Here is an 11,936-nt window from a genome sequence, read left to right as displayed (position 1 = left end):
GACATTTTGAAATGCTTTTATTCTGTCAAATTTTAAAAAACAAAACAGTGCAAATCAGAATAAAAGGCACTACAATCAGTAAAATCCCTTTATTGATTCTGTATTCCCTTTTAAATGCTTCAAAGGAAACTCCTACAAATTGCCCCAGAGAGAAACATGGCAGTCACGGTTTCAATTTGATGCAAGGACAGAAGGTGTTACAATTCTCCACTGTTGCTTCCCTGAGACAAAGAATCAAGGTCCTGCACCTGACAGGCAAACACAAACACTGACTCCTCAGTTACCAGTTCCCTTTCAATCAGAATTTATCACACTTCATGATTTGTCACAGCGTGTACCGAGGCATTTTGAGTCCAAGTTTGTGTCGGCAGTTACCGCTTGAATTAAAATCGTCTATAGGCAGCTAATCAGTGATTGGTAAAATCAGGAAATGTTTAAAAAAATAAAAGCAATGTGGTAGGCTAACATGCTAAAATCATGGCATCAAAAGAGCAGTTTCCCTCCAATTCAAATCTGCTGTAAACAGTATGTGTCAGTATTTACTTATGCTTTTAACTAATGTCAGAGATGCTTAATTTTATGACATCTACAGTGGGTAGATGTTGAAACCATTCCTTCCTTTCATCCTCACTTTACAGCCTCTACAGTTTGGGGATGGGGTTGGCTGCTACAGCGATGCTCTCGATGGAACACTCATCGCTACCCCGGCGGATTCGGAAGTAGCCATCCTCGCCCCAGTCTGTGCCCCAGCTGTTCTTGACAATCCAGTACTTCTGTCCGGTCTTGTGGCAGCGACCATACCCTACCAGCAGCACGGCATGGTTGGTCAGCTCGAAGGGATTGAAGGAGTCTGCGAGGCCTGTGTGGTGGTAGATGCCCTCCTTATAGATCATGAAGTCAGGGTAGACCTGTGGGAGGATAGGGACACTTTAAGACTAAGGATCTTTTGTTTTTCAGATAAGTTAAGGATTAAAACGCAATTTCTCAACCATAAAACTCAACCAAAACTCTTCGCTGCACTGACAGAGCAAAACTATACTATACTGTATGTATAGAAACAGCAGCAGCTGTTTTACCTCAAAGGCCACTGCCATGGGTCCATTTTTGACGAGTTCCAACATCATGGCCATCTCACTGCAGCCGCCATAAAATCCACCGACATAGTTGTATTCAGCGGTGTAAATGCGGCCGCAGTTTTGAGGAACACCACACGGAGAGTCCTTCGCAATATACGGAAAGCATGACTCATCCACAATGCCAAAATCCTGTATATACTTCCCAATCAGGTATGGGAACCCACCATCGCAACCTTAAAGAGGAGAGATGAACGTTAAATACTGTTTGTTCAAATAGGTCTGAAATTCATTATCATCACCAAGAAATATTATTGGAGGTCCTCGACTGTCTAACTGGGTAAAGAAAAACAAAACAAAACTTAAGTATTCTGATTAGGGAGGACGGTCTGTCCCAGAGCTTAGAGCCCAGAGCGCTCTCCATGTATCGCAAGATAAATATTCGACTAAGTAGGGGAGACTGGGAACAGTTGTAACATTTTTTGGTCTTGATGTCATTACTCCAAAATCTCTTGAGCCATTTGGATACAGTTTTTATGTGGGTAACTTGTGTCTGTTTTCTACTTGATGACAAATATTAATTGTTTTTACAAGCAATGTTAGAGTCAGAACATTGATTAAAACCTTAGAAGTTAAATGTTGGGTTCTGAAGACAGACTGTTAAAACACCCCCATTAGCACTTAGCACTGCAATAAATCGACCAATCGAGCAGGGGACTACAGCCCTAATAAACAAAGAAGGCTGAATGAAGCCTGTACTTCTGGTTTTCACTTGCACTCACATGATTTGACACTGTCATTTTTGTGTAGGAATGAAGCTACAATACATGACATATGTTGTTTTAATTAATAAATACAGTGTGAATAAAGATTACATAACATAAAAATAACTGCAGTCATTGTTATTTGATAGCCGCTTAAATTAAACAATTTTTATAGGGCAAGTAAAAACTGACTTTGGGCAAACTGACTTTGGGCAAGTAGATCTCTGACCAACTTGCCCAACCGGGCAAGTGAAAAAAAACCTTAGCGTTAAACCCTGCTATGAATATAGATATAATTAAAACAAGTCATTATCCACTGAACAATTAATTTTAGCTTAATTAGAACAGTATATTTAATAATACAGACATCAGTTTGTCTTTTGGCAGGCAGAGAGGGACCATCAGACTACATGCATAATGGTGTCATAGCTCTGTCTCATTTCAGGTTTTCCCACACATTCATTTGTTTGTGGCGGCCCGCCGCAATTAAAACATCTGGTGCACGTAAAACATCCGTCACGTTTTGATTTTCAATTTTTGGAGCTGGACTGTTCATTAGGGAGCGCTGTTGGATTACACATACCGTGCAGTTATTCATAGCTCCATAAGACTGTAAAAATAAAAAATGTAGTTACTGTGACGTCACTTATTGGTTTGGGGACTCCCATTTTAAAGCCTTGAGTTCTGCATTTCAGCCATCGCAGTCATGGTTTTTTAAAGCAAGAAGTAACTATATTTGAGTGAGAGGCTGGCGCTGTGGAAAAGTGAGGGGTGGATCTGACTGAGAAGCTGAGGACAATATCCACAGACAGCCTATCACCCAAAGTGGACCACTCTTGATTATGCGCAACTTTAAACCGTGAAAAAATATAAATGGATGGGTTATATAAAAATTCAGCCTGCAGTTGTCATGAAGGGTGAAATTAGCAATAGAGAGAAAACCTGTTTTTTGTACCAGGCTGTAAACATTTTTATTTCTGCTGTGAAGTTGGTCATTTTAACATGAGTGTCCACTGGGATAGACTCGCATTTGGAGCCAGCCTCAAGTGGCCATTCAAAGAACTGCAGGTTTTGGTGCTTCTGTGTTGGCTTCATTTGCAAGCCCCAGAGGCTGCTGCTTGATTACTCCACTCTCAGAGCCCAGATCGCAATCTGGGTACTGACAGAGCAGCAGAATGTAGTGGAAGTGAAACTAGGGTCTAAACGTTTGCCTTGCCTCTGTAGCAGTTGCTCCAGATCAGATTGCCTGATCAATAATCTAGCCTACAACTCAAAACTCCTCAAACTGCTGCGGATGAAAAAAAAAAAAAACTCATGAAGAGCTCCGCCTGTGGTGCCTTTGTGGACACAGACTGATACAACAGGACACACAGGCAAGAAAAAAAGATTTTAGAAGATTTTAGTTCTGATTGCCGCAATGTGAGATGTTACCATTGCTCCTGGTCTCCCCTACATCACCTACATTTTCTAACTGCTGCCTGATCGATATCTACAATACTCTGCCTTTTTAATGTAAAATGAATCAATATGGTTGTGAAACAAGATTTTAGAGTTCGAGTTAGTTTACCTTGAGAATACTCAGAACAGGAAACCACTTGCTGCGGGCTGAGGATGGGATTCGCAGTGTTGTTGGTGAGGATTCGAATACGAGCTTCCAGCATTCCCATGGAGGCAAAGGAGTAGCAGCTTCCACATGATGCTGTAAACAGAACGTCAAAGATTCACCTCTGAGTTAAATCGCACTGCTGTGAAACACAACACCTTTAACACTGTCCACAAAAACTGTCCAAAGATACTGTAGGTACCTGTCAACAGCACATGCAGTCCTCTAAAAGACCCCTAAAATAAAACCCTCATAATGTGGTAACTGTGCACTGTAATTTGTTTCAGAATATATTTCATCAGTTGGTACCAAGTTTCTGTAGAGTTCCTACTCCAGTTTACTTATCCGCATTAGTTGTAATGCATAATAATGGAGCAAGGCACAGACACAGATACACTCATTAAAGCCGCTGGTTAGCATCAATAATGTGAGACACCAGGTTCTTAATAAAATGCTCTGCAGAAACAAATTAGGTCAGAGAACAGAGGCTGTGGGGATTTGCAGGGTGGTTTAATTGTAGTAATGATTCAAGTCAGGGTGACAGTGAGAACAGTTTTCATTTGGGTCCAAGACTTAAGTCTCTTAAGACTAATAAGATGTTACAACTTTAAATTAAAGATCTGCGCTAGTGGGAAAACTTTGCCGTCCTAATATTTTACAATATGATGTAATCAGTTCCCGAGATGAGAGATGAAAAGTTTGTCATGTTTGACCCACAGGACACAAAAGTTAGAGCTCCCTCAGAGGACTTATGAGGAAGCTTTAATGGAATACTTCACTCAAAAAATTAGTTTTTGTACATCAGTTACCCCGTGTTACACTGACTTTGTGAAGAAAAATGGTTTTGCATTTTTCTCACACGCCTCCAAAGGAAGGGTGAAGGAAGAATCCAAAATCTGAGAAAATGATTAAAAAATTGGAGTAAAAGGGGGCTGCAATAGCTAACAACAGCAGCTATCAAAACCATCTGAATACAAACACTTACACAACTCTTGCAAGTCTCATTTATGCAGTACTTTCACATGCACGGGGTCAGTAACTGAAATACAAATGATCAATTTGTGGGTGAAGTATTTCTTTATAGGGCACCTATTACTCTTTTCTGTACTTTGTTTAGTGTTACAATGAAGGATGTTGATATTAAACGTGGCCAAACTTCCAAATAATGAGGCAAATGTATGTAGAAGTAATCCCTGTGAGACAAAACAAAGGTTTCCCACCATTCTGAATGCTTTGTTTCCAGTAGTTTTCTACTCTGGTTACAGTATGATGTCATAGTGTGCTAGATTTATTTATCTGTTCCAGGCACGCTACTGCAAGTGTTTACATAGTCTTACTGCTACATGAAGCTAAGCTAACATCTGGGAAACCAGTAACCTTGGTTGCTGATGTTGTTATTTGCCCCCAATTTTGGATCATATTCCTGTTCATTTGGAAGCTTTTATTAGTGATTTTTCACAGTAGAAAGGGCCGCTATTCTACGTTACAGCCATTCCTCGGTTGCAATGACGGTGCCAAGACCCTGAGATATGGAAGACCTGTAAACACAGATCATTTAGAGCAGACTGGGCTTTTTTCGGTAGGGAGGCTTAAGGAGACAAGCGCTAAAACAGAGCATCTCAGACGTAGGGTGAATACAGGTGTTCCAGCCCAGACAGCATGAACAAAATAAAGCGTTTTCTTACCAATTTTTGTGAACTGAAATGGAACCTACAAAGTCCACCTGACTCGAAACGCTGAAGCAAAAATAAGCTCTGCAGCACTGCACAGTGGCTTAGAGGGCTTCTATTGAGACTCTCCAGCTCTCTCCAGATCCTTAAACCCAGCCCTACAGAGGCCCTCTCAGACACTCAAACTACTCAGCACGCATAATCTCTCCACTCACACACAAGGCTGTACAGAAACACAGGAGGAGAGCAGAAAGCAGACCCGGGCCTGCCAAGAGGAGCGCAAAGTAGCTGGCGAACTGCTGTTCAGTGTCTGCCCTTACTGACAGCTGCTCAAGTGTAAAAGTGCGGCTTTGTCTGCCCCCTGCAAGTCTTCTGATTCATATCTGTGAAATTTCTAATATCATGCGTGCACAGGTGTAACACAGTTAACTCTCTGTCCCTTTAAAATCGAGTTTTGGGATGCTCACAGCAACTTAATGTGATACAGTCTCCAGCTTTTGTTTGATATCTAGTGTTGGAAAAAATGTTGTACATTTCAGATCCATTGTTAGCATAGTAAGCACCCATTAGCTTGGAAGGCTAACTTGGCTTGTTTACTATAACAGGTGAACGACACTGTCACCCAGAACATCCCGCTGAATCACATTCAAAAATCTGGCACTTCAATGAAGTAAGAAAAAGGAGCAAACCGTCGAACAGTCAGTGAATCCAATTCGACTGACACAATTCTGAGTCGTGTACAGCCCTATAACCAATTAACCTTGCATGTCAGCACACAACAGCAAAAAATAAAGCCTCAAGGTTTCTAAAGAACAGCAACTGAATGTCACCTTGGTTTCGCACAGGGCTGACAAAGTTAACGCCGTCAATGTTTCTCCAGTCCCAGTGCTCAGGTAGAGCTGCCGCCATCTTGGCTACATTAGCTTCCACAGGCCTCGGGCGAACACGCCTAAAGTAAAAAGGAATGAAAAGGGAACTTTACATCAGACATTTTGCTTTGAGAAACAGTTTTACAAGAAACTTAAGAGGCCATATTATACATTTTAGAGTGGACATTCACCTCTTAAATGCACTAGTTATTCATTTAGAATAACACATTTAGAATATTATATGTCTAATATTTGTGCATTGAAGTATTTTTTTTTCCTTCATGGTTATAGTATGGGAAATGCAAATAAATACACACATGGGGATACGGGAGGCGGGCCCTCCTGCTCTGTAGTGAAGGTCCTGCAAAGTGTACATCTCAAGCTCTGGGTAGGGTGCAGCCTTCCAGGATTTCTGAACAGAGTTGATGGTTTCAATGAAGTCCAGGTTGTGTTTGTACGGCTTCTGGAGCAGCCTGGAGGGCGAATAATGTTACAGGTTAGGCTTTTTTTTTTTTCCATAAAAGGGGCTCATTTGCCACAGAAACATAAGAAAAAAAGATATTGCAAGCATCTGCTGAGTTAAATCACAGTGTTAGTTAGTATGTGCATCTTTGACAAAACACACGCCTGTCAGTGTAATAAAATTATACAGTTGCACTGCAACAAAAGTACCACTTCTGTTAGTTTAAATTGGATAATTAAGACTTGCAAAGATATTTTCCAGTTATTCATACTTAACAGTTTTGCAAAGGGGTTTAGTGCTAAATTGTTCCCTTGAGGGTTGAAAGTATTCCAGTATGAAACTACACCTAACAGAAAGTTAAATGGAAGGACAGTACAAATCCAAATACAAAGCAGAACTATAGAAACCATCCACTACTGAATTACGTGCAGAAATGTTAAGTGCAGCCTTGACAGGAGCTCTGCAGATATTTTAACAAAGGTGTGAATCATTATCATGAGTGCAGAGTTTCACATTTCATAGTGAAAGAATAGGTTACAATACTTACAGATTCATATTACAAAGTATATATTTTTCAATTGCAACTGTGAGGAAAAACAGTTTAGATAAATACAACACTTGCCATGCACCCCCCCCTACTGCTTGCAAGTTGAGTGGAATAGCTCTCTTGTCATAGAAACAAAGAGGGTTAGGTTGCAAAGCATTGCCTACACAAACAGACCTCAAATTCCACTGATCATTGTTGTCAGTGGAGGAACAAACATAGGTTAAACATTAAAACATCTTGGCATACTCTAAAAAATACTTCTGCAGTCCAATGCTCATGAGCAAGCAGGGGCAAAGATGAAGACAGACATTTTAAATGTGAAAATGCAACCCTTTTATAGTTTTATGATGTAATTGTGGTCAAGAAATATACTAAAATAATAAAATAATATACTAAATAATAAATTGCAGATAAACTTGAATCTGGTTGAGCTCCAACTGGAACCAAAGAGGCCAGGAAGCAGCTTTATGTTGCCAGGAACTGTGTCAACATTCATTTCTCCACAAAGCATTTCGGTATCGCCTGTTCAGCAACATTTGTGCTTCAACATCAGATTTCTCAGATGTACATTCAGATTTCAGGCCTGTGCCCAAGCCTCACTGTGGCTAACTTATTCGCATCAGAGGAGGAACGAAGGAGGAAATGAAAGTGTTGATTAAAGCGGAGATGTCAAAGCTGCACAGCGCACTGAGCGCGGGGATCGTCAACACTGCCTGCTCTTACATTCTGTGTACATCTGCACCATTGATGTCATGCTTGTTAGCCGAGCCATCATAATATACGTACCAGCTGCTGAAGAGTGGTTTGTAATCTACACGGGGTGGTGCTGATTTCACTCTCTTCCCCACAAAACAGGCCCAGTTGTTCCCCAGAACATCATGGACCCACCCTGGCAGGGTCTGGTCACAGTAGCTGGTCACTTTAGAGCCCTCTTGAGTGTACTAGAGGTGTATAAGGCAGATTAGGGATTGTTGTTTTATATGCAATTTTATGCAAATACAAACACTCAGGTCTTTAAAAAAGCAACTAAGTTAATATCAGATTATTGTGTATAAAGTAAGATATTTTCAGCACATTATTCGGACATTGACTGTTATAAGCTTGAGAAGGAAAACAAACCAAAAAAAATTCTCCATTCATCTCACTAAAGCAAGTCTAGAAAATGGGGAAGTTGAACTAGACATGGATAAATCATGACAGGCTTGAAGGCTGTCAAACTTCCCTCAGCTCAGTGTCACATGAGTAACGGCAAACATTAACACATGACTGAAAGATTAACCTTTAATATAGCTGCTTTCAAACAGTGCATTATTTCCTGCTAATTTCAGGCTGGCCTAGTGCACCAAAGATACGCACAGTTTCCAGATGAGAGCAGAGGAAACTGAGTGACAGTGAAACTAAACCTTTAATGTCAGGAGGTGCTGAATGATGAACTGAACTTTGACTGCATAAAGTTTGTGATCAGCTGGGCAGGAGATTAACAGTGCATGATACAAGCTGAGTTATACAAATGGAATATTAACTTGTTTGTTGCAAGCATTTTACTGGACTGTAGTGAACCTTGACCACCAAGGAAATTAAAAAATACTGAACTGACTGCTCAGATGTGCAACTTTTACCTTAAAGAAGGCGAACCATTTGTACCCATTAAGGACCACTTCATAGCCCTGGTTGTAGATGAGGGTGAAGAAGCCAGTGTGCCCCAGCTCATCTGTGGCTACAGACAGTTTCTCAAGGGTCACAGTCACCGTGCTCTCACCTGTGGCTGAGGAGGAGCACCACAACATGCAAGTGTTACACTGCAGGAAATGATTCAACTTTTCCTTTACAATCATCAGTACTTAACAAAAAACGTTAACCAAATGCTCCTATATTGAGCGTGGCAATATTACAATCTGATATAATGTTAATATAATGTTCTTAAAGGGGAACACCGCCTACGCTAAGAATTTCAGTACTTTGTAGGAAAGTGAAATCAATAGTTGTGAGCATGAGCTACTCTCTCAAAGCCAGAAACCAGACACGTTACTTTAAACTTGTGATGTCATCAAGCACAAACTCTGGAGCTGCTCCACAGACAATGAATGAGAGCCTGATGTTGTGGATCCACAGAATATTCGCTTTCTGTTTTATACACAAATGAGATTTAGTCTAATATAGCAAGCATGTCTAAAGTCCAGCCAGACGGCGAACCGTGGCCTGTGGACCGATTTTAAACGGCCCCCAGCTTGTTCAAAATGTACTACATGTGGCTAACACACAATTTGGTTATTTAACCAAGTTCACTTTGCATTTTTTCCATTCACCTCACGAAGGCAAGACTATCATACAGTTTGTGGACATGCACCAAATAGGAACTATACAGGAAACTAATCTGTTTCCATAAAGAGATAGTAGACAAGCAAACGCACAGTCAACAGCAGACCTTTTCCTGCTAGGCAGCAAACATGGCCACAGCAAAGAAGAGATAATGGACAGCTAGGGCAGCCTCTTTCAGGAACACAAGGCAGTTGATTACTTAACTAATGATGAAACAACTGCATTTACCCCATTAGTATCCAATTTATTTGACACCTGACACTCCTGTATTATAGCGTTCTTAGCTCTAAAACAGAAAAATGTACCCATGTAACATCTTTCCTAATTCATTGCCTAAGGAGCACCTCCAGACTTTATGCTCTGTGACGTCACACATTTTACTTTTAGCTCTCCAGTCTTTTGGGGAGAGAGTTGCTCATGTTGACTAATATTTTTTGACTATCTTAGACCATAGATATAACATGTATGTGATCTTAAGATGGACATAGTTCCCCTTTTAATTACAGCCCTGATGTAGGAGTAGTGAGACATACTGTAAGTCCTTTTCCTTTAATGCTCTAACATATTTTGCTAATAAAGCTGACACAAACTCTGATTTATATATGATGTGAAGAGTATTTGTATTTATACATGCATTAATGTGTAAGATATTTTACATAAAAGTTAACATTTGTATTGTACCAATGTTAGCTTGAAGCTAATCTTCATCTGTAGTCCCTTGGCAGGTCAAAACATGCACACACTGGTGAAAGGACACCACTAAGTATATAGTGAAAAGTAGTATTAAAGTAATGTGTATACCTGACTGATGGTACACAAAGAGGAAGAAATCAGGGGAGCATCAGGAAACCCCCTGCTTTCTATCTGAACTTAAAACCTAAATTCAGCAGGCCCTAAAATGTCACCTGATTTCCAAATTGCGAAACTACTTCCGTCTCTTCTGCCCAGTCCCATGATGAGCAGTTTATTCTGTAGTAGTATGGTCTTTACCTTCAGCGGAGCAGTTAACGGTCTTGTCGTGTCCTCCTTTGGACAACTGAAACACCCATGTCCCCAGCAGGTCCTCGTAGGTGCAGTTGGCCGGGGTGTCACCCCAAGACCCCTCAACCCACAGCAGCAGCACACACACGAGCACACCGCTCAGCCTCATCTTCATACACAGCTAGCTAACCTGCCTATACACACACTTTAAAAACTACGCAGCTAACTGCGTCCACTGAGAAAAGCTAAAGCTTGAACCTGTTTGGTTTCAGCACCACCGGCCTCACTTTAACTCCTCTGTTAACCCCTGTCCTCTGCCTGTTATTTAAACTTTTAACAAAGAGACACACTCCAACTTCTACGGTCAAGATAATTCCCTGAAGCTAAAGACTGAACTGCACATGTGCACATTGTCCTAAGTAGCTAGCTCTCAAGCATTTTCTAGATATACAAGAGTATTTTCACGACATTAGCTCATTAATTTTAATTACATTATAAACATACGCGAGCTCTCAGCATGCTAACATGTCTTATCGTAACGTTTCAACTCGTCCACTTCTGACCAATCTTGCTGTGATTTCAGCGAACAAGGAACAACACAGAGGTATATATCTCAACCACGACCGTGCTTTGTCTGTCCTTCGCTTTTTGGTTTCGGTTTCCTTGTCATGTGACTACCCGCCAGCTGCGGACATGCGCAGTATACACGAGAAATGAACCGCATGAGTTGCTGTCCCTTTTTTTTTTTTTAATGAACCGCATGAGTTGCTGTCCCTTTTTTTTTTTTTTTACATTTTAGTTAATTATGTCAGCTTTAGTGATATTTTAAATCAAATATCAGTAAAAAAAAAAAAAAGAGAAATAAATGAAATGTCATACAATAAAAAATAAAATGTAATTGTAAGAATTTGAAAGTGACACCATGATTTAAATTTTTTTTTTTTAAATAAAGAAATAAATAATAAAATCTAAATACTATAGGGATTTTTATTTATTTTTGACTGTTATATGTATATTTTGGAGGAAAAAAATCTATACTTATGGATTCAGTGTTTTTAGAGCCTGGGTTTTACTTTTGAAATTTTGGTCATACACTAGGTTTTTTTCAAAGCACACATTTTATTTTTTCATAGCAGAAAAAAGCAAAGCCAGATGGAATTAATAACATTAATGACAACTGCATTAAGCATATGTGTGCCAGTTCCTAGGCCCACTGACGGGACTTATTTGAACTTCCAAAGTGTGCCAACTTTTGTATTAGCGTCCTTCAAAACAATCCCACAATTGAACAAATTAAAGCAGTGTCCACTACTTATTGTTAAAAATCCTTCAATGAAGTGCATCACATTTCATAGATGCAAAAAAAGAAATGTGGTGTTCAGGCAGTATTTGATGGTTGACATCGACTGTTTGCAGTATGCTGTGTGGCTACATCCAGTCATATTCATGCAGGTGTACAGTGCCAAAGTTATGATCTTCACTTATCACTGTTACTCTAACGATCATGCTCATGCAACGCAGTTTGCTGCCACAGCTTGTTCAGCCACCCCAAACTTCTCCTTAGTTTATATAATATCTTGCATTGTTGATTTAACTAAGATTTAATGATAATGTAGGCCTATGTGTTTTTTTTTCTCAGGGGGATTG

The 11,936-nt window shown here is 40.1% G+C and overlaps 1 protein-coding gene across 1 annotated transcript; it reads right to left on the bottom strand.

Annotated features, from left to right (window-relative positions):
* Window positions 1-10,792, bottom strand: ctsc (cathepsin C). Its single transcript, XM_050068032.1, has 8 exons — window positions 10,299-10,792; window positions 8,609-8,754; window positions 7,776-7,930; window positions 6,297-6,452; window positions 5,941-6,059; window positions 3,405-3,536; window positions 1,077-1,309; window positions 1-908 (listed from the first exon to the last, which is right to left on the bottom strand). The coding sequence occupies exons 1-8, from the start codon at window positions 10,462-10,464 to the stop codon at window positions 642-644; spliced, it is 1,374 nt and encodes a 457-aa protein (XP_049923989.1). The 5' UTR covers window positions 10,465-10,792; the 3' UTR covers window positions 1-641.
* Between the last annotated feature and the right edge of the window lie 1,144 nt (window positions 10,793-11,936).

This window comes from Epinephelus moara, chromosome 2, assembly GCF_006386435.1.
Source record: "Epinephelus moara isolate mb chromosome 2, YSFRI_EMoa_1.0, whole genome shotgun sequence".
NCBI classification, from domain to species: domain Eukaryota; kingdom Metazoa; phylum Chordata; class Actinopteri; order Perciformes; family Serranidae; genus Epinephelus; species Epinephelus moara.
Note: the sequence above shows the minus strand (reverse complement) of the source record. Positions and strands in the feature narration are given on the sequence as shown.

Excerpts from the sequence above, each read along its gene's own strand:
- ctsc (XM_050068032.1), bottom strand. The coding sequence starts at position 10,464 with ATGAAGATGAGGCTGAGCGGTGTGCTCGTGTGTGTGCTGCTGCTGTGG. Across the intron at positions 3,537-5,940 it reads CAGCCCTGTGCGAAACCAAG|CATCATGTGGAAGCTGCTAC; the intron begins GTGACATTCAGT and ends TTCTGTTTACAG. Across the intron at positions 909-1,076 it reads CCATGGCAGTGGCCTTTGAG|GTCTACCCTGACTTCATGAT; the intron begins GTAAAACAGCTG and ends ATCCTCCCACAG.